The sequence below is a fragment of the Thunnus thynnus genome, chromosome 21, assembly GCF_963924715.1.
Source record: "Thunnus thynnus chromosome 21, fThuThy2.1, whole genome shotgun sequence".
NCBI lineage: Eukaryota > Metazoa > Chordata > Actinopteri > Scombriformes > Scombridae > Thunnus > Thunnus thynnus.
Window position 1 is genome coordinate 13670121 of NC_089537.1, and position 23589 is coordinate 13693709.

General features: G+C 40.0%; 2 protein-coding genes across 8 annotated transcripts in view; both read left to right on the top strand.

Annotated features, from left to right (window-relative positions):
* The window catches only part of c21h8orf34 (chromosome 21 C8orf34 homolog), a 59451-nt gene extending 56193 nt beyond the window's left edge, over positions 1-3258 (top strand). Inside the window, exons 14-15 of one of the 2 annotated variants that reach the window (XM_067578464.1) lie at positions 1957-1995; positions 2245-2799. In XM_067578464.1, coding sequence (XP_067434565.1) covers positions 1957-1995; positions 2245-2249 — 44 coding nt within the window. In that variant the 3' untranslated portion in view covers positions 2250-2799. The other variant, XM_067578462.1, reaches the window with a different exon arrangement.
* Positions 3259-6853: 3595 nt separating this feature from the next.
* The window catches only part of sulf1 (sulfatase 1), an 86206-nt gene continuing 69470 nt past the window's right edge, over positions 6854-23589 (top strand). For all 6 annotated transcript variants that reach the window (XM_067578761.1, XM_067578763.1, XM_067578759.1 and 3 more), the window contains exon 1: positions 6854-6996. The gene's annotated coding sequence lies outside the window, so the exon portion shown is untranslated. The remainder of the gene's footprint in view (positions 6997-23589) is intronic.

Consider the following 23589-nt stretch of genomic DNA (forward strand, 5'->3'; position numbering starts at 1 on the left):
GTCAGAACAAACAGAACCCAGAGTTTTTGCTATTTTTAGATCCTTACCAGTAGTGGGCTTAATAAAAGGCTAGAGGGCCATTAAAATAAAAAAGGTTTATCCATTTGGGAGTATGAATATGCTCAGAAGATTTCATGGTGAGATGATAATAAATAGAAGATACAGGATTATGTGTAATGTCAATGTTTTAGTTTGAAGATGGTGCATGTCATGCTCATGGAGTGCCCGAAATGGTGAACGTTCAGCCTACAATGGCAATCTTCTCATACATACACATAATTCTTTGTAGAGCTAGCCATAAGTTTTTGACGTACCTAAAGAACTGAAGTGCTGGTTAAGAGGAAATTCTGACCTGATCAAATTTCCAAACCAAAATTAATAGGAATCTAGCTTACCGTTGTCAAAATATCTTGCTCTGGACCAGCGTGTTAGATGGACAGACAGGCTAACTGTGCAATTGGCAGACTAACAGACTGACCAAAATCGCCAAAGTGGGGAAAAAATGCAAACTTTGCAGTTGATTTATGAAGAAGTCCAAAAATTATTTATGCCATGAAGTCAGAAATGTTCTCAAATTAGTGTAGCCTTGTTTTCTCAGTAAACAAAGTATCAGCATCAGCTACTCAAACTGAAAATCAAGTGCATGTGGGATTCAAAAAGACAGTTTTCACTGACGTTACGAAACAAGAATTCCAGTCAAACAAAAGACCAAGCAGGCAAATGGTTGTCACATGGAAATATAACCCTTCTTGACAAGTTCCTCTAGAGGGTCGTTGTTTTGCCAAATGTGTATCTTGCAAAATGAATGGATACATTTTCCTAATAGCCCCTGGGGGCCTGCTCTAAGGCTTGGCAATGGTAATGGCATGTTGAGAAAGGATATGAGCCACACATTGAATTAGAGGTGGCTCAGACAAGGGGAGAGAGAGACTGACAGAGAAAAAGAGACCCAATAGCCACAAAACGTGACAAAGGACTTTCTGGCGTGAGAGAAGGCCCACAGGACTGTGAAATCTGGTTTGTATGTATGTGTGTGTGTATGAAATGTGTGAGTGATTGCATTTGTCAGGGTAAGGCATTAAAATTGTTTTCAAAAGCATTTTCCCTCCCTAATTTGATGTACAGTCTTTTACAGGGCAATTTTTCTTTTTTTAAATTATAATCTGCAAACAGAGGAACAGAGTAACAATCATAGAAATTTTGTAATGCTTAAACATGCTTGCTCAGATGTTTTTTTCTGGTTGAACGACCTTAATTCTTCAGGCACAGAAAGCTCTTGACCAAAAAAAGTATCTAAAGTGGCCCAAGGGGGAACAAGGTTCCAAATTCATGCATGAGTACATTTAAATCATCTCAATACATTTGTGAAGAAAGTAAAAAAAAAAAAAAAGTTCCACATATGGTGGTTTGCTTGTGTATTTGAGCCTGTTCATGTACCTGTGCATGCATGTGTGTCCATGAATATGGGGCTCATGTCATTTGCGCAGTGACACCCTCTTCCCAGTTTCACAGCAGATGTCGTAGAACTGATGCCAAGTGTATGGTGAGAGCTAAATGATGGGGGGGTGGGAGGGATCTATAGCTATTTCCTGTTGTTCTATAAACTTCCACAATGAGACAACCACACATACCACAATGGAGATCAAAGAAATTTTTCTCACTCCTATCCCCTTTGTCATTTACGGATGTGGCTATCCCACATCTGTAAATGACCTCCAAAAATGTACAGTGGAAGTAAATCAATATGCTACATCACACACCTGTCACCTGGTTTAAAGGATTAATTATTTACAGTGTTTGAGGTCACTTTGTATTATTAATCTACACATAAGTGATGTTGGCAGACATGTTGGCTGTCCTTAAAAATGAAAGATTAGCCTCAGTTTCCTTACTGCTAGCTTACTGTATTTAAAAGTCACCACGCAGCCCTACATGACACATTGTCTTTTTTCACAGGTGGTGCACGAGATGCCAATAAGAGATCTGTGTTTTCAGGTGAGAATCTTCAGTTAGTAGCTTCATAGTCTGAAAAAAAAAGCTCACTGAATGGTGTGCTGTATCATCTGCGTCACCAGAAACTAACCATTTTGCTATTGTAGGCACTTGCCTCAAGTTGAGAGAGCCACAATGTCTGTCAATGACCTCATTTGTAGAGCCACAACATGTTACCCAAATAACTACCAATGGGTGACTTACTGTAGGAGCCTCCACCTTCATTTATGGTCCATTCAATTACCCTCACAGGCTAAATGGAGGGCACAGTGGCTCTGAAATGCGATTGGTGGAGGCTGGCCATGTGTGGAGACTGGATCACTGTTGCCCAGTTCCATTAAGTCACTTGGGTTCTGAGTTTACATGCAGCAGACAGCGTCAACTCTCAGCGTCAACATTTGGGAGAAGGAGAAAGTCTGTCTGGTCTGAGGTTGTCTGCGGTTCTCCTTCTTGTGGCTGTGGAGGTGCCCACAGTTCCCAGTGTCAGTGTGCCAGTCTGGAGAGAGATCTGACAGCAGGCTGCTTCTGCTTGGCTATCAGAGAGGCCAGAGCATTGCCACGGCAACCAAACTCAAAGCTCTCTGCTTAAGTCACCCCAGTCACTTCTGTCCCAGAGCTTATTATGAAATATGGTCGTTGGAACCTCCACTGGGCAGCAACAGGCCTCATTTTCCACCTCATGTTTGTCTATGACATGTTCAAATATTAAATAGCTGTTTTATAGTAATTGCCCCAGTTATTTTTCTTATTAGCGGTTAAATGTGTGTGATTTTTGGTTTCTAGGAGACTGATGTTTTTGTCTTTTATTTTTCACAGGCCTATAGTGACAGAGACCAGAGACACTGATCCAATCAAACTATTATGCAAACCACTGAACATTTTAAATGTGTACAGAGACAATTATTTTTATAATTCATATGAATGAAAAAAAAAAGATTGTATAATTTTTTCACAGATATTTCATAGACATTGTACTGTAACTGTATGATAAAATATGAAAACATTACTTCAGAGTATGGAATATAACATTTATTTTTGTTTGCTCTATAGCATGCTATTGAACTTCCATGTGGAGTCCAGAAACAGATGCATTTTGTTGTTGACAAAATCTTTTTGTAGGAGTCTGCATATTCACATTGTGAGGGCAGCACACATATATTAAGAAGGCGTTTATTGATATGCACTGTTAAAAGATGTAGTGATTTTAGCAAATAAGGAAGTTGTGGAGGGAAAACAAGGAATGCTGTTATATGAATTAAAAATGATTTGGTGCACATGTCCTCCTTCAGTTTTTGACTCATATGTATCTCAACCGTTTATAATTGGAAACTTCTGCATTTCAACTTACAGTACAAACTCTAAAAGAGGAGTTAAATTCAAAGTTGTCTCCTGTCTCATTAAAAACACACTGAAGTCATTATTGAAATGGCTGAAAATTGTCATAACAATGTCTGTTTAATCCCGTCTTCTCCCAGATACACGATCCATCTAACTCTGTGCCTCTCACCCGTACCGTGGTGCTGACTGAGGCATAGAAATCTGTTCTGACCATGACTACATTGCTCCTGTGTGTTTGCCTGGGCACGTGTTGGTTAAACTGTGGTTGTCTGAGTGTTACACAGGCGACGTCAGCTCCAGAGACAGACACACACACGCACACACACCGTGGATACACCCTCCAGCCTGACACAGTCTGATCCATCTATCCGAACCCTACTGACTTTTGTGGTATGGTATACCCAGCCATGCCAGCTTTTGAGTCTGTCTCCTGGGATGTGGTCAACAAACGCAGTCAGATCTCCAGTCTCATTTCACTCGGGGTGATTCCTGTAAAAGGATGTGTGAGAGGGCTAATCACTTAAAACCCCATCCTGTAAAACATGGTATGTGAATTAATGCCCTGCGTATTCAACACATAATCTGCTCATTTGAGAGGGATGTGGTTAGGACATGGCATAATGAAGTCCCAGTGGTGCCTTGAGATAATTTATATCACTATAAACATTGTTTTCCTGTCAGAAAAGGGAAATGTCTTGTATTGCATATTACGATTTTCATATTTCATATTCCATTTTCACTTTTTTGGAGAGCAGTCAGGAGTGTGATTGTCTGTGTTGTTGTTCCACAGATCACCAGCATGCTAACTCCGTTTATATTATCAATATTTTCTCTGAGTTCATATGTCTCCTCATTTGTTATGTCAGCAAAATATCCAGGCATGAGGAGTTCTGGAAAGACGCACAACAGTTTGGAAGATGAAGACTTAAGTTACTGCCACAGATGTCACACAAAGACAGCTCTCTGATGCTTTTCCTCCCTCTGTGTATCTGTGAATGTCTCAGTATGTCACAACTTATAAAGATGAAATGCTGGGGCCATTACTGATGCTTTTTTTTCTCCACAACTTGTGCAATATCATATTTCAGACTACAGCCATATGACTCCTTTATGATTATGCCAAATACACTAATGTTCCAATTTTTAATTGTTAGCTGTATATATAGAATTATTTAGTTAAAACCACTGAATATATTTATCAGTCACATATGTTATGTTATTGAGAATCAAAGAGATTAAGTTTCATATCATTATCAGAATCTTCCTGGAGAATGAAACCTCCAATACTTTCTTGGAGTATGTTTACTGCGTGTCTTTATACACCAGGCCCATTCAAAGCAACTGTAAGGGCCACCCAGGAATACAACAGACATCACTGTACTTACTGGGAGATCTGGACCACCATCAATGGTCAGCAGACTGACCCAGGTCTTAATTTACAACTGAACAGACTGGGAATTATCCTGACGTACATGTACAGCACAAATAAATCTATGGTGAAAGAGGTTTATGCTTTGAAGGCATATAAAGTCAGTATCACTTGCTGCTAGAAATTTTCCAATATGGTTAGAATGTGCTATATCTAGAAGACTAACGGTGTGTGTATGTAAGATTGGGTCTGAGTATGTGCACAGAATGCGTGTGCAGGTTTGTAAAACTGGTAAGCTTTTTGGAAAAATTGTACCTGTGATATAAGATAAGAAATAGGTCACAATGTTTTGATCTTGAGTTGGAAAATTCTCTCACTCACCCAAACTATTCTCTCTTGCTTTTTAAATAATGAGAAGGAACACTAACTATCAACTTTTCCAGAAACAGTTTATGTCTATAAATTTCTCTGACTATAAAATAAGGAGAAAGCAATCTGAATAAATAGCTACTACTGTACTTCAAGCTACACCACCTTTACAATAGTACTATGTATAATTATGAGAGAAGCTCCATTTTAAAACGTTTTCATCAGGACTCTTCTGCAGAACCACCGGGGGAGGTTTGTGTGGCTGCTTTTTATGGTAAGTGTAATTTAAAACATGATCAACAATCTGGATTTTGTTTTCTGTGTTCACTGAAGTGAACTGCCTGTTCTCTTGAAGCTAATCAAATCAGCCTCCACTGTTCCTCAGCTGTAAATTTCTTCAAGTATGTCATCATTATGAAAGTTAAAGGTTTGTTCTGTGCAATTATTTGAAGCCTTAGTAGAAGTTCTGTTCCACTTCAGAAGTTCACTAAAAATGTGTAGTGATAAACATTCATAGTTCATAGTTGCAGTAAAAGCAAAAATAAACATTATAAGTCTGTCCCGTGTCTTTGTTTGTGGAGCTGATCCAGGGTTCACATCTTGTTGACAGCACAGACTCGCTAATGTTCACAGCCAGTATTAAGCTGTTCTGCACCACTGAAACATTGGGTGTACTGTTACCCCAAAACTTCAGCATGTATTTTAATAACCCCATAGCATTTGGAGAGTTGATGACTAATAAGAAACATCAAAAAAAAAAAAAAAAAAAAGAGTTGGCTGGGAATTTTTAACCTGTATGATGCCCCAAATACCCTGTTTTTAGTAATGTGTCTCAACCTTTTTTTAACTAGTATGCTCCAGTTGAAGTTGGGTAACAGTGGGCATTACACTTCAGAGGATCCAGAGTCTTGGGATTGGTTGTTGAATGCTAACAAAATGAGTCTTTAAATCTTGGCATGATACTCTGAGAACAAATGGTTTGAATTGTGACTATACGATTTCTGAATGTGTGGACATGGTTTGTTTTACAGCTGTTCTTTTTACAATGTGGCACAAAAAGTCTTTCTAAGTCCCAGACCCAGGCGTCATATGACCTGCCATTTTGGATCTGACCTCTACACTGAAATGATTCAACCAGAGGAGTGTCATGTCTTTCCAAGCCTTACAAGGGCTGTCAGTTATGATGTATTGTTGATGTATTAAACCTTGAATGCGTGATATAACTCCTCCTCATCCTGCTTGATTCAATGTCGTCCCACTTTGTGTGCTTCACAAACAATCATCATGTTTACAGTGGACTTTTGCATCAACAACTATACAGGAAAATCACAGAAAAACAACCCTGAGGGCACAGGTTGTCTGATAAATCTTGTTGCTGTTTTGAGGAAATGTCCAAATTTTCCAGAGACTGTCCCATCCAGCTGGACTGAATAATATTCCATGTACTCCACAATAAAGAATTTAATAAATATTTTTAACTTAAGTGCAGGATTTCCAATGCAATTGCTACTACGTTTCTTAAACCAGACATAGCAACCAGGAGTAATATTGCTTATTTGCTTTGCTTATTTTGTACAACTATATGAGCCCCTATTAGCTACTGTATGTATGAAAAACGATAGCCTAATATATTTTCAGCGTTGTTGATGCCTCATTCAAGGTCATTCATCATACTCATCATAGTGAATCATCATTTTTATCTTTTTTCTTCTTAACTGGACGCAGTAAAGTCATACTACTTCCCTCCACAGGTCAAACATCTCCCTCAGTTAATTAACCTAAGTAGCCATCACTTCCGGTTACCATCTTCGTTTGTCTGAGCAATTTGGGAAACGGATTTCAAACGTTATTCCGCGAAACATGATTTATTTTTGCTCCAGCTGAACAGAAGAGTCTTTCAGGAGCCTGGAAATGCCTTCAAAACAGCGGTAAGTGTTGTGTAACGACCTGCGGAGTATTTCGAAGTTTCAAGTTCAAGAGAGAGGGTATTTTGAAGCTGAACTAAGCTAAGCTAAATTAAACTTAGCTAAGCTATGTTGTGTGGTGTCTCCATTGTTGCCGTCAGTTTGATGAGTCTGCGCTTGTCCTGCTGTATTTGAGCACCAAAAAAAAAAAATCACTTAAGGAACTTTATGTTATTCCATAGCATTAAACTAACTTACATAGATTTTGTAGTTGCATTACATTTTAAGTTTTTGCTTGTGATAACATGTCATGAAGCTATATCTCTCTAAAATGTATGGTTAATGTGAAATGTAAATCTAATGTCAATGTAAGATTACTTAGCTTTTTCAGCTCTATTTGTGTGACATTTTAAGATTATGTCTTAAATCTTAAGCATACATTTCTAATCCTTTGGCAGAATCCAAGTTTGAACTGTTTAAACCCTCGAGCGGCAGGATGTATATACTCTCATCTCTACTTTAAACATTGTAAACCAGAAGATATCAATCACTGTTGTGTGGATAGTTGAGGCTGTTACAGCAGGTTTGGCTTGACTTGAGAAGTGTTGACGGACATACTGTCTGTATTAAATAAGTGTTATGATGTCTCTAGCTGAATAGCTTTTCTAAAATTTTCTGCTGTTTGCTGTGGCAGTTTATTGGCCTTCCCTTTTATAACTGCAAACAACACAGTAGTGCAGGCATTCATTCAGTTAATGGTTTTTCCATAAAGATCTAAATGTCAGTCTCAGTTTTTATAAGTGACATGAAAATGGCTCATCCCCTTTGGTGTGTTGTGCTTGAAAGAAAACGATCACTACTGGGATTAGCAAATGCTGGTATGATCCTTTGGAACATCATGCATTTAATGTCGCTCCAAAGAGTTGTTCAGCAAATCCAGAAGGATTACATAGTGGATGGATAAACAGAAATCCTGTTGTGATCTCTGGCTGATTGTTAAGCTTTTCTGTCAAATCTCCCTAAGAGTCACAGCAGGAGTCTCTGGAGTACTCTGCACTTAAAGGTTCAATTGTGAGACAGTATCGGTATGTGAGAACGGTAGTCTTAGCTGTCTTGTCTGTATCTCCCTTTCTTTTTCACAGACTAATTTATGGTTCTTCTTTCTGACCATGATGTGGTCAGTGCGCCAGACGTTTGGGGATATTTTCACAGGCCGGGCTGTATGTGTGCTATACACATTGGCAGGCCTTGTGGTGGGTGAGGCTTTAGACCTGGGTCAGATGACTCATCCAAACTCAGTGCCTGTCTCATGGTTCAGGGACTCTTTGTGCTCATATTAGTCTTATTATCCTTTCAAATGTGAGGATCTAATCTTGGTGTCATGGTGCACTGCGTCTTGGAAATGTTTGCTTGAGTTGATATGTTTTATTCACGTCTGGAGTGGATTGAAACTAAAATATTGTGGCAGGGACACAAAAGCACTGCTAACCTGATGATACGTATATTGTCAAAAATCCTACGCCTCCAAACACCCAACTAAAGCCCCCTCAGGATAACATGCAATATCTCCATTGCTGTAGTTACACTTGGTTTTTGTTTCGCCTACAGAACTGATGGTTTCACTATCGTGTTCTTCAAAAGTGCCAACAATCCCTCCGGATCCCTGCACTTTTATGTTTTCATTTATATATATAGTTGTCGTGAATTTATTGAGTCCGCACATGGCTTTTTACTCAAGCTGTGATTTATTACACGTTCTCATGCTGCTTTATTCTAATTGGCTGCCAGAATATTTTTTGTGCTGTCACCCATTCATCAAAGCCCTCTGGCAGAGGCTGCTGGTGTATGGCTGAGCAAGATGGATATGTGGATTCCTTTCACTCAGCTTTATAGATTCACCTTCATTCACTCTGTGTAGCAAATATAATGTTTTGTCACTATGCCAAATATCAATCATAAAACATTACTTATAGCTGATTTTTCTGTACATGAATATCCTAAATTAACAGAAAAAACTTTTGTGATAGATATGATTGCAATCCAGATGCTGCAGTCTGTGTGTTTACTCATCTGTGGGATTCGCCATGACCAATCAAATAAGATCAGAGAACACTAAACCAACATTCAGTTCTCGTAACAGATGCTAATTGGATTCATATTCCAGTAAAAGCATTGTCATGTTACCTCCCGCCGTTGAAGACAAGAGACAAACAATTGTGGGATGTTGGACGAAGAGATTTTAGGGATGAAGTGATAATAAATTGTCAAGTCTAGCCTGCCAGATTACATAAAATGATAGGCGTGTACCATGGCCTTGACTAAAATGAGGATTGATTTTCTTTGCTGAAGCTGAATGAACTTTAAATGTTTGCTAATCACTTTGGACACATTTGCGGCTTGATTATGTCTGGCTTCAGCAAAACCATACTACCACCATAAACCACCACTGTATAAATGTTCTACTCTTGCACAACATTCGAGAGCCCATTGCCTGAGCAGACACATTCATTTTGAAGTGATATTTAAACTTTAAACACTGTCCGTCTGCGCTCTTTCCTTCCCTTCCCTTGTTACCGTAATGGATTCTTAAGTACTTAAGCAATCGCAATCACAAGTTCCACAGATAACCTTCTAACACAAAAACTGGGTGAGCTGTAGAAATAATATTGAATCATTTGACTTGGCGATAGAGGCTCTTTTGTAGTGTCCTTGTTATTCCATCAGGGCTCGGAGGGACAGCGTGCAGTTGAAGGGTGGAGTATGACTGAGTGATGATGCTGTTACTGGCCAGTCGGGAGGGGAGGAGCTGCGCGATCAGCTCTGTTCAATAACCTCAAGTGAATATCTGACCACAGGAGACCAAAGAATGTCTGTACTAATGCCAGCAAAAAAGTTTGATGGCTTTCAGCTGCTTCACACCTGCTGCTCCGTCTCTCTCTTCTCTCCTTTCTTCTTTGGTGTATCATGTCCCCTAGTTGGCATGTACTGTATGCAGTAGTGTATGAGTTGCCTTTCGGTGGTTTTCTTTTTGTGCATACCTGTCAACAGCATTAGCTTCAGTCTGTTGATGATGGTTAAGGGCCACTGGCTTGTAGGTCATCGGAGGGAAAATGGCAAAGGACAGTTTAATTGTCGCTGTGTGAGTAACATTGGAAGTGTTTGGTTCTCTTCCTTCCCAATCAAAAAGATGACGCTGTTTCCCCTCATCAAAGACTAATGCTGCCAAAAGTCTGATCTCAATTTCCCAGCATTGCAATGTGAAGTGGAATTATTCAGGGGTCATGATACATTAGTTTCAGCCTGGTTGAACCGAAGCATGATGGATGGACCAGAACATTAACAAGTCACATTTGTTGTTGCGACGGAGTTTGTCATGATTTGCTTAAGATGTTGAGAGTATCAACATACTGAGGATGAATTCCCTGCACTTTTTTACAGCAGAGCTAGGGTGAAATTCCGCCCGTGAGTCATAAGTGTTTTTGTTCTGGCTGTACAAAATGCTTTCCATTTTCCGGGTTTTCAGTTTTATTATTTTGAACAAAGAATTACTGGATGTCTAAACCAGCTGTCTCAGATTGTTTTTTCACTATGTCCACCCTAAGGACAGCATAAAACCTCTTTTTTTTCAGGGCCACTTTCATCTAAAGGTTGTAAATGCAATGTTTATTCAAATTTGAGTACCTCTGAAACCCTCAGCAGGTTGTTTGAACCACGGGATGGAGTTGACTCAAAAGAAAATGTTGTGTCAGAAGGTTACACAGCAGGAAGGCTACCTCACCCACCGGCTTTGGAACAATTTTGCAGCCACACTGTGTTTCATCTCCTATTAGGTAGGGACCACAAAGATCTAGAGCAGTGGATGAAAAAATGGTGCAATCATGTGAAATTCTGTAACCCACAAGTGTGATCTGTACAATATGTATGGTAGGCGTGCAGGCAGACTTGATGGTAAATGATCTCATTGGTGTCAGCACAAGAGCGAACAAGAAAATAAAATGGATTTATTGGATAAGAGGGGAAGACTTTGGCATCCAAAGCAACGATGTGATTAATGGATAGAAATGTCATCACTAGATATATAAAACGTATATAGCCCGGTGTGGGTCTTTTATAGAGAGCATATACAGTAGTCTTAAAGGCCATCCCACTAGTTGTCATAACAATGACCGATAGGGTTTGCTTACTTTTACTTTTACTGCCTTTCTTACCTCTTACTTAAGCAAAGCTCCATGCTAGTCCATTAATTTGAGACCTCCTAAGTTTATATTAACAACCTAAAAGAGGCAGTTATCAAATTATTCAGTGCTGGAACTAAATATGAGCCATAAAATGTTTTATTACAAGAAGATTGGTTCAAGATTACAGCCGATGACTTCTGTGTACTGGCTGTTCTGATCTCCTTTCTAATGGGAACCATAACAGGATCAGACTGAATCATCCTTTGTCTCTTGCATCATCTCGGGGCAGAAGCCTGTAAAATCCCCCTTTAAATTGCTTTTGATATTTATGTCACACTCTGGCTCATCTCAAGTGGGAGGCCAGTGAATGAATGAAAAAATCATTGATAACCGAGCAATTTTAGTGTTCCTCCATGATGTCAGTGACAGGTTAGCTCATAGTTGGACTTGAGTTTATGAATACAGCACGCTGACGTTTAAGAGCCTTTTTCAAGTCTACGCCAAACAATGAGGGGTTTGGGGCTGATACTTGTTTCTCTGATAGATTTCCATGAAGCTGAGAGGTATTTGGGTCTTGCTGGTGGTTTTTGGGGAGAAAAGAAAGACGAGCAACTAGAGAAAAGAGGAGAAGATTAGAATAATTTTTGAATAGGAATGCACCGATCCGATACTGATATCGGATATCGGGTCCGATACTGACTCAAATAGCTGGATAGGGTATCGGTGACATGGGGCTGATCTCGGCTGATCTTTAGTAAATAGCAGCTGTCCTGAGGAGCCGATGTAGCCTCAACAAGACCGACTATTGTAGGTAATCTTGCTGATGGAAAACCAGTTGTGTGTGGCCTAAAATGTAACGGCAAAACTCTGCCGCTAATTGAATCCAATGCAACATAGAATTTAAAAAAATCCCCTGACTATCTACTTTATAACTGTGGTGGTTATGTCAAAGCAAGCGGCTAATAAAAGTTGAGTTTCCGTTTGATTATTTAGCTGTGGCTAGCACCAGGATTGCTTTCCTCTCTCTGTCGCATCACCGTCACTCCAGCACCGCTGAGCCTACCGGTAAAAAATATAGCATTAGCATTACTATAAGTTTCCTTAAAGTTGGATTTGTTCAAGTTTCTGACAGAGAAATTGCTGTGGTGGGTCAACATCACCTCTCGGTAGGTTCACTTGACTCAATCCAGAAAATCTTTTATTGTTTATGTTTTTTGTTTTGCACTGACATGCGCACACACGCGCTCCGTTCAGTCAGTGTATCCTTATAGCTAATGTTGTGTGTGTGTGCACTGCGTGCAGTAATGTTAAATGTAATATATGTGCATATAATATCAATATAGATAATGTTATATATCTGGATTGCAGTCCAAGACCGATGTTGTTGAATCATTGCAGCTAAATATTAGCAACTCGAATCAGCTGTATATTTGGTGCATTCAACACACTCCATTCCTCCTGTGAACAAATGACTTGAATCACTCACTCATGAATTCATGATTATATCAAATAATTTTAAACAAATATGCTTATTTGTTACATTTTGTTTTACAAAGTTAGGAAAGCACTGCTAGGAAAGCAAAGTCAAGCCTGATGTTGCCTTACACATACTGTAAAAGAATGACCCCAGTCTCTTGCACACAGTAAGGCACAGCTGTGTGAGCTTATTAATTAAACAATTGGATCGGACCGGTACTCAGTATCGGCCGAGACCTAAAGCCCAGGTATCGGTATCGGGACTGAAAAAGTCAGATCGGTGCATCCCTACTTTTGAAAAATGTAGGCTATCTTGCCAGCAGCTGTGGTCTTTGCCTCTGATCTTACAGGGAGATGCGGGGAGTGAAGAGGAAGTTGAACTGTGCCAGCACTCCACAAGAGGGCACAGATGATGTTGCTTAAGGAGACTAACTCTCTTCCTGGAATGTTTCTGATGACATGCCTAGTTGGTAGAAGCCTTCATGTTGATCTCCGGCCCAGCTCTGGTCATTAATCTCCTGTTGTTGCTATAAATCACATGTCTGGTGTCTGCTGAAAGACTGAAAATCCCTGGTTACACAGTGTACAGTAAGGATAGCTCAGCGTCCACTTAAATACATAACTTTGGCAGTTGACAAGATTAAGTATACACAGGTTGTCTTTCACAATCTGTTTTGATTGTGAAGATTTTAGTGCATCCCGTCAGAATGTTACAGAGTGATGTTGCAATTTATCAAAGACAGATTTGAAGCTGCCGAGATTGTTTAGCATTGACATGCCTGAATCTTTATGTGCCCTACAGCGAAGACCAAAAAGTCTGTAATTTCTTTATTTTTAAAGCTGCCTTAGCTTTGCTTAATGATGAAGCACACTAAATCAACTATCCCTGTCACTTGAAAGAATATTTTGATTAATCTAATGTTTTTAAGGACTTACAAATTGGAAAAGCTTAATATCTTTATTAACACATTTATGAATACTGTAAATCACTTTGGTAATTTCCTACCATGTGTATTTTTAAACAATCATCAAAACCATGACCTGGAGTGTTTATCCTAATACAGTGGAAACCGCTTATAGTGATCACATCTGTCCGCGTCAAATCAATCGCTATAAGCAGATGGTTATTATAACCGAATTTATTTTCTTTGTCTTTATTTCTCACGCAGATTACCATTTAATTGGCATCTGTATATTTATTACATGAACATAAAGTAATGAAACGGATAGCTTCAATATTTACTGAATTTTATTGACTTTGAAAATGCAGTACAGCTGTTTCAGATGCTTGTTGCTTCGCTGGTGCATCTTGCTACAGTTTCACTGCTGCATCTTGTTGGCTTGTTTTTGGCAGTTTGTCATAAGCTTCAAAGAGACGTTTTTCATTGAGAGAAAATGACTTTCTTTTTCCTGTCATGATTTCAATGTGCACGCAGTACCAGCACCAGCCTCAGGTAACCAACCGGAGGCAGACGGGTTACCGCGACGCAATAACGGTGCCGCAGCCGCTAAGTACATATCATAGGTGTATCGTGGGAGTCAAGTAAAAAAAAACAAAAAAAAAACGTAGTTAACGTAGTTTTTAATTTTTTTCCATGTGTTGTCATGTATGAAAAGACCCAAAATGAACACTGTAAGCAGACTATTTGATTATTATAAGCAAATTATTTAGGCTAAACAGTCTTTGTATAGGAATGATTCTGTCCCGAGCTTTTTGATTCATATAAGCGGTTGATCACTGTAACCGTGATCACTATAAGCGGTTTCCACTGTACTTTTACAACTTACTACTTTTCCATTTGGCTTTGTAGGTTGACAGAAAAAAAAAACTTGAGGTCAAGTTGCATGGCTTGCTTATTATGGCCCAAGTTTTTTTGATGGTGGTTTAAAACATTTCTAGTGGAACATGTGTATTAAGTCAAATTTTCCCTTAAAGTAAATAAAGTATCAACGTGAATGACCACACAGAACTTTTTTTGTTTGGGTGTACCACAGGCTACCAAAGAACCTCTCCAAAATGTGTTTCTCCTCTCTGGTCAGGTTTTCCACTTTTGTCTGTGAAGCAGGACTATGAAGTGATCATAATGGTATCACCTGGTCTTTTAGTGCTAGATGTCAGACGCTGACACAGAAGAGCAGTCGGGGTTTGATTTACAGGAACATGTGGTCTGGGCTGCTGTTTGTCCTTGCAGTTGGTGTGCTATTACAGAGCCTTCGATTCTGTAGATGGCCCCATATGGTGCAAAAGACATCTGAAGTTGTCTCAATGTGTCTGGAGTTTTGTTTAGAATGAAAAGTAGATGAGTACAGGTGTCAAGTACAAGTGTCTTCCTAACTGATGGCAAAAACAATAGTTGTTTAGACTAAAAAAGTAGCTTTTTAAACAGACCTTTTCTCCTAACCCTTAGTGAGGATCCTTTTGTGCACCACAAAGAGAGAGATCACCAACATCAGATGGTTCAATAGCTTAATAAATAGCTTTGTAAAATTATTTTAGTAGTTGACATAAAATTTATTAAGTCTTTTTCTGGTGCTCTCTTTTCTTTGGTTTTATTCTTTTTTTAGACCAGTTAGGGTAGTGAGTTAAATTAATAACCCTTTTAAATGCTAACAGTAAAGTTAAAATTGTTTGTTTGTACTTTTCTCATCACCTTTCATTCTTTTCTGCAATTTATCAAGACATGCATTTCTCTCAGGAGGTGAAAACTAGGGCTGGGCGATATGGCAAAAATATCACCATTATCACCATTCTTTTTCATGTTGGTTTTTAGACTATTTTGCAAGTTACTGAACGGTACTTAAGATTCAGGATTAAAAAACTTTATTGTCTAATCACATAATGATAGAAATTTGTCTTTTGGTTAGCGGCTCACAAACAACATAAAAACATACACCCATGAAAGACTCACATAAAATTACATTAAAACACAAACATTCCCATAAATAAATGAGCAGATGTGCACAGCTGCATTAAAAAGTAGTGACAGTCTATTTTGCCTTGTTTTTAAAATGGATATTGCAGTGGGAAGCCAAACTAACAGTACAACCAAACTAATTTCACAGCTGAAAAGCAAATAGTTTATTTTGTGTGGAAGTGTTAGTGTTTCGTTTCGGATGACTAGCAGGATGTGCACTGTTAAAAAAAGGCACCAACACAGTACACCAGAGCTGTCATCATGTTTATTTGCAGCATGACAGAAGTTAATGCTACCAGTTAGCAGACGAGCCTCTAAGCAGGACATCGAAACTGCTGCTGATTTCATAAACACACTACCAAGCATCAAATCTGTGAGCTAACTGGTGAGCTGACGATGTGACAATGCTCAGACATGTGGGAGGCTAACAGCGAGGCCTAAAACAAGCACTACTGCTTGCTGTTTTTGCAGAATTTACTGTTAAAAACAGTTTGAGCTGCTGATATGAACCGTGCAGATAGTTTGCTCTGCTGTGAGCTTGTTTTTACCTGAAATCCTTTTGGCTGGAGGTCATTTACTTCAGCAAATTGGAGATGTGGTACGAGGCACTAGCCATGTTGGTGCTGTTACCTGTAAGCCTCCTGCTAGCAGACTGTGCTCCGTCACAGAGCTGATATTATACAATATACACTGCAGCATGATACCAACAACCTCTCTGTAAAGGCAGATTGCTGACATTGTAAGCGTTCACAATCTAATATCGTCACGTTGCACACCCCTAGTGAAAACCCTTCTTTACTTTAAAGATGCAGTATAGCTACAGCGGAAATCTAAATTCTGCCTGTGCATAGTATTAGTTCCTTTTCCCCCATAAACCTAATTGATACCTAAGGCATGGCGGTGAAGTGTAAACAGACAGGCAGCTGGAGAGACAGCCATGTGTCTTGGATAGAGCAGCCACCCAGCCCATAATGTAGTGCAGTTTGGATTGTTCACTCCCTCTTCTGTGGCTGTCAGGGGCGAACAGAGGCGAGGAGACGACCACACAAAAGAAATATTTGTCCAATCTGTCCAAGCAAACTCCCCAATTGAGGACTGAACTTTCCCATCGCATTGCTCTGTGTTATGTGACATGTAATTGAAAGAGGAATGACGCTTTGAACTGAGCAGGAGGCAGCCTTTGCATTTAGAAACAGTCATGAAGTGTAATGACCACTGACAAATTATGCACCTGTTACATTCAATTTTGACCAGGTCTGACTTAAACATACGGAAATATATTTACATTTTACAATAACGGAGGCAACTTTAGACAAAACAATAGCTTGGCAGCGTTTTCAAAGCTCCTTTTGTTTCTTAAATGTTCTTAACAAAACATTTAAAGTTATGAGAGCGATATTGAAGATGAAAAGATACTGAGTTTAGACCACACCTACTTTCATTTATGTTTATCTTGAAATCTTAAATATGTTATTTTAATACACCATGTTAAAGAGTTTTGTAAGCCAAGCCTTTATTTCAGTAGAATGATTACCATATGCAAACATCAAATATATCCTCATTGCGCTATAGTTGAAGGCTTGCTATTTAAACACAATGTTTTTCCACAGTACCTCGGTCCATAGATCTGTCCATTGCTCAGAAAACGGGGTTTCCTTATAGCTTCTCAGACAGCTTTGCTACCAGCGTCACAAAGAGCCAGGAAGTCTCGTTCTGTGTGCAACTACTTAAACGTTTATCTCTCTCAATTCGTGATGGTTGTATCGTCAGAACCCTGCTTCTGTGTGTGTGTGTGTGTGTGTGTGTGTGTGTGTGTGTGTGTGTGTGTGTAGACTCAAATGGTTTGCCAGTGTGAAGTGAAAAGGGTTGCCAGGGTGGTGAAAGCAAGCTGTTTGCTCATGTCCAGACCCGCAGAATGGATGAGGACACAGATGGGATTTCTCTCTGGTGGACTTTTCTTCTGACCTAGCCTCTCTGTGTTTGGAGAGACATGGAAACCTCAGCTGGAATGGACAGGCATCTTATTGAATGAGGGAAGACTTAGGGCTTTCACCCAACAGAGTCTGAATAGGATGCAGGAGACAGGCAGCAAAAGTTGTATGTGTTTGTTTTGGGGGGGGCGGGGGGGGGGTTGCAGAGATGAGGTCAGTATAATGTGAATGGCCCATGCTACCACCAGTTGTTCTCTCTCTTTCGACTCCGGCCCTAAAAACACATCTTAGCTACAAATTAACTTAATGACCAATTGCACATGTCCAGAGCATGTGGTAGATTGATATGAAATGGTGGTCTGTACCATGGTTGTCTCATGCAACTCAGGCGAGTCTAGGCCTTGCCCTCCTAGGCTCCGTAGAGCTGCAGTACCATAAAACTTCAAAGCCCGGACTTAAGAAATCATCTGGGTTTGTTTCTGTCCATGCAGAGTACTTCTGCTTTTCTCTGGAGAACCATGGGGGGATTCACAAAACAGCAGCACATTTTCAGAGGGAAACGAAGTGCATCTCCAAGAATCACATCCAAGAAACACAGTTCTTGGCTTAATGCAGAAGGCAACCACAGTATATCTGAAGTCAATACCAATATACTGTAATAGGAAAGATAGTGCTGAGACACATTTTCCATGACTGGTCTGCTGATCTATCCACCACAAGATCTACATCACCTTTTTGCACTACGATTCTTTAAAAAGAAAAGGCAACATAAGATAAGGCTGAAGATTAGATGTGTATCCAGCAGGATGACTCACATCGCACCCCTCTTATCATCTTTACATTGGCTTCCCATCAAGTTTTGGATTCATTTTAAGGTTTTTGTTTTCACATATAGACCCCTGCACAAAAACTCACGGTTCAGATTGTATCATTTTTTCCAAACAGCAAAAAAAAAGCGGGAGTGGGATAAATATAACTATGCTTTCCATTTATTCTGTAAAACATTTAAAGCAAGGAACTTTCGCCTTTTCGTCTTAAATGAAAACAACAGTCAAGATGTCCAGTGTTTGAATAAAATCTTAAAATATATAAAATATTAAATACTTAATTGTTAAATTAAATTGCAATGTGAGGCATGGTACCTTCTTCCTTTAAACATGGTAATTAATGAAAAAATAGCCTGCGGCCACGTCATCAACACTTGATTATAACTTACAAACATGAACACACGTCTTGTCCAAACAAACATTCACTGGGGAAAAGTGCACAGCTAACGTCAGTTAGCAGTCAGATAGCTAATTAGCTGCAGCACATTAAACAGCATGTAAACACGTCTGCAGATGTCACTTCAGACCCGTTAGATGCTGGTTTGGTCGTTGCTCTTCAAAATCCCTGTTAGTGACACACTGTCTGTCCATGACTTGTAGCTACAGCAGTTTGTTTACTTTGTCTCCAATAAGACATTAAATTTTGCAATTAATCTGCGGTTCACATGCGTGCTGAACCGTGAGGGGGGGGGGGGCGATCCTGACAGCTCATGAATCAACTACGTTCCGTTACACCACTATCAGGCACCTGTGTTCATCTCTGACCTGCCCCATCCTTATATCACCAGTAGGTCACATTAGGTCTTCTGACCAGGGCTTACTGGTTGACCCTCGCTCTCGACTAAAAACAAAAGGTGATCGTGCTTTTGAAGTTATGGCTCTGACACTGCAGAACACTCTTCCTGTAGACATACTGTAGTCAAACTGGCCTTTGTCTCGCTATGTGCAGTCTAGTGTTTGTAATTTTGTGTGTTTTTAATGTCTTTCTGTTGCCTATGTTGTTGGTTTTCTTTCTTTACCGCTTTTTATGGTCTTAGTTTTAATAATTTTACTCTTATGAATCACTGGTGCTATACTAAATAAACTCTACTTACTACTTATGTCATATATAAAATATACTGCTGTCATGTCTTATCTGTGATCTTAAGCTGTAGGAAAACTCAGTTTTTTTATTCTCATTTTTTCTTTCAACTAAATATAGGTGTTGCCTTACATCAAGAAACCTCATCAACCTTATACGTAATTTTTAACAGGCAATTCTGTTACGATTTTTTAACATGAAAAAGGAGTAAGTTTCCAAATATGAAGTTTCCTAATTTACTGAAGTAATTCGCTCCATGTTCCCCTTTGTCATACAGTAGGTGTTAGTCAGTTGCTTGTTGTCTGGCCTCATGCCTGGGACCAATTTGCCATCTGAGACCCTGCCAGAAACTAAATGATCCAGACAGCATTGCACCCAGGGTCACGGAAGCACAAAGTTCCCTCTCCCATGATAAGGTGGCATGTCCAGCAGGGGAAATGTGGATTTGATGACGTTTTTTTATTGGCCTTTAAATTATGATGACAATTACTGACTAGTCACAAAAAAACGGAGCGTGAGAGAGGACACAAATGCGCAGGAGGCACAGAGCGACAGTGGTGTTACACAGTTGACGCCAGGCCGACTGACACAAAGTCGGGTGTTGATGGGATTTCTCCTTCCACTGCAAAAGCAAATCCTCACTTTGAGGCAGAACTCTTTTTCAGATGTCTTTTCACTTGAAGCCTACTGAAGCCACTAGTTTTACTTTAAAGCATTCAGTCTTATGATGTTGGCTGCCATGGCACTTTGCATTTAAATGAGTAAGTAAAATTTTTCATTGGGTGAGTCGTTGCACCAAGTGAAGGGTGTCTTTGAATCTTGTTCCAAGACTGAGGATAAAATGGAGGGGGGGGGGGGGGGGGGGGGGGGGTTGGGGGCAGGGATCCCACGGTGCAGTTGTGACTTGCTGACAGGTGTAGCACGACCAAGGGTTAAAGGTTAAGAAGGTTACCATGGTAATACAGGTCTGGAACTGCTTCTGATAGAACGACCAACCAACCGTGCTCGTGGTATCTCTTCTACAGTATATTGTCTTTGTTATTGTCTCATTTGCATTTGTGTTAAGGAACCTTTGTCCTATTTATTTATTAGGATATTGTAGATGGACATTGAATGAAATGTATTGAATGATAATCACTGTGGAGCTCTTAACCAGGTCTTTGAGTAAAATAATTCACTGGCACTGGTCTTTGTGTGGAAAAACTGAGTTCAGTTTAAAAGTATTAACATTTTGCAAACACACTCAAGTCGCCAGGGTATCAGTAATAATGCCCCACATATGTTTCGCCTACTGCGGCAAGTCATAACATACCTGATTTCTTTCTTGTTTCAAGATGCTACTTAAAAATCACATCTGACAGCAGAGGTGAGGTGACAGAGGCTAGATGCACTTTAGACCTCGTGGAACAGAACTTTGTTTCAGATGTGCGGAATGGGCCCATCAACATCAGGTTAAACCAACATTGGGAATGGGAGTGAGCCAAGATCATTAGAGGGAGAGAGCGAGCGCTGTTCAGGGTCAGGTTACATGTTGTCGACCCCGGACCTGCTCTGAACCTGTCTGTCAGAGGAGAGGTGAAGGCAGAGAGAGTGAGGAGGAGGAGGAGGAGGAAGAAAAGACTGACGAGTGACACATTTTGACACAGGCCCAATGGCGTCCACTCAGCTGGACCCTGCTGCTTACTTTGGCATCTTAAAAGAGCCTAATCGTAACTGATGCCTTTATTAGAGCCATTTCAAGTCACAGTCGTTAGCCAAGTTGTGTGTGTGTGTGTGTGTGCTTTTCTTTTTGGACAGCCTGATTGAACTATCCTGTGATGTGTTTTTGTCATGGTTTTTGCAGGCAGCGCTTACAGTAGTTTGTCATTTTATTCCTGTGACACAAAACTAATACAGCAATATGGATCAACATTATGTCAGTGATTTGTTCCAGTGCTCTGTATTCAACACTGGGATGTCTGTGGCCTGGATGTGACATCATTTAGGGAGGTGAACCCAGTGCTGGGTCAGGCCCTAATGAGACCCACAGAAGAGTCATTACAGTCACTGGGAGAAAGTTAGACTGTTGAGAGTAGCAAACCGCCGGGTGGAGCAGGCCCCCTCCCCTCTCCGTTCCTCCATTCCTCCTCCAACCAACCCCCCCCCCCCCCCAGTCCTCCTCCTTCACCAGCTGGCTAACAGATGGAAAGACCTGTTGGCCAAGAAAGTGAGGGAGAAAAAGGGAATGAGGGAAAAGAGGGGGAAAAAAGAAATCATTGACAGAAATATAGAATGATAAGATACACTTTTTAGATCCATTTCTTCCACTCCAAGCTTCCTGATTTCCCTCTTTAATGTGTCTCGTTCTCAGGGGTATTTATGGCAGTGAAAAATTACATGCTCCACTGATTCCTCTCTTTGACAGTGCTCACATAATCCTGAGGGATGTTAGTTTCACGCATCACACTACTAGCCTCCTCAATTCTTGATTGGCCACCGGCGCGTGCCAATAGTCTCCGATGCGTGCAAGGGGAAGGGGCTATGTTGTGTGTGTGTGTGCCAGAGAACGAGATGATATGATGATGATGATGACGACCGATCGGGCAAGTGAGTTGCTAGATTTACTAGTGCGACGTGGCATTTTACTTGCCCCGGGCAATTGGGCAAGCCTTATTGTTGAACCATGCGGATGTTTGGATCAGAGCTCGGGGAGCACTTACATATTTTTCTCCCTCATTGTGGACAAGTGTGACAAATGTGCATGTGTGTGTGTGTGTGTAGGGGTGACATTTGGATAGGGTTGCCACTTTGGTTATGCAATGTTAGTGTTTGGCGTGTTTGTTTACAAGGCTTGCGAAATGAAGGAAGTCAGATTGTGCAGGGGATGGTGATGAGAATGTCAGAGGATGGTTACGGGCCATAACAACTCGCTCGGTTTGATGTGACGTGTGTGTTTGTGTGTGCACGCATGCTTGCGTGTTTGCATTTGTGGTCAAGACGCGCTGCAGTGAGTCAGAATGATCTCTGTCCTGCTGTTATTTACCTTCCAGGCCCTTCAGAGAGGAAACCAGTGGGTGTGGTGGGATCAACAGGGACTTGTCCTCCTAGATTTATACAAACACCACCTCCTCACATTGGCTGAGAGTTTTCTCTGTCCTTGTGTGTGCGTGCATGCGCGTGCGTGTGTGTGTGTGTGTGTTAATGAGTACAACATTTTTAAGCTGTATGCACAGGTGGTAGCAATGGAACAGGAAGTCAGGTCCTAGTTTAACTGGTGTCTTTGTTGGTTTTGGTTTGAAGGGATATATTGTACAGTTTATGAAATTTGATAAGTTATGTAAAATGTATGTGTGTATATAACAATCATTTTCTGTTTACTGTGAACAAGCCTTTGATTACAATCAGTGTTTTATATTTGACTTTTGAAAGTGAATACTAATCTGTGAAAATATTTTGAATAAAGCGGATTTATGATTTCTATTGCGGTGGTAGTGGCAAACACACTTTTCTCATTAAATGACAAGTGTGAAACACCTGAAGAAACAGTTTCTCACTAGTGTTGACAAAGCTGTGCTCTGAATCACTGTCTTTTTTTTTTTTTTTTATCTGCACCATTTCAGTAGGAACAATGGTGAATTTTTCTGAAACCTACTGTCGCTGACTGAGAGAGCACATTGTTGGCATGTTTGTTTTGGTTTCCTGTGAAACTGTAGTCTCGTTTTCCATCTGTTCCACAACTATAAATTACAGCTGTTATCATGTCTCCTCTTGTAGATACTGTTTCATGTTCATGAGGGCAAGCTTTTACAATTAGATTCAGTTTATTTTGCTGCACGTAACATGTTTCTTAATTTGACTGATTCAAAGATTACAAAACATTGAATATTTCTCTTTTGTGGGTCTTTCATGTCCAGTTTCATTGCACTCCAAACCAAAAAAAGGTCAAGAGTTCTGCTATTGTCTCATGCTCATTCTTCAAGAGGTAATAATACAAAGACTGGTCTAGTTTTATCAGGGTGACGATGCCCCTATAAAACCATTTAACATTTAGATGTTTAATGGTGGCATCTGACCTGATGACTTAACACTCAGGTGATATTATTTCTGTTATTTCCTGTCTTGAGAGTAATAATGTACATTTGTTTTAGTTTTCCATCCAGCATGGACACACTTTTAAACATCATTTTACTTGTTTTGAAGGAAAAGCAAGTTACATTCCTTGAATATGCT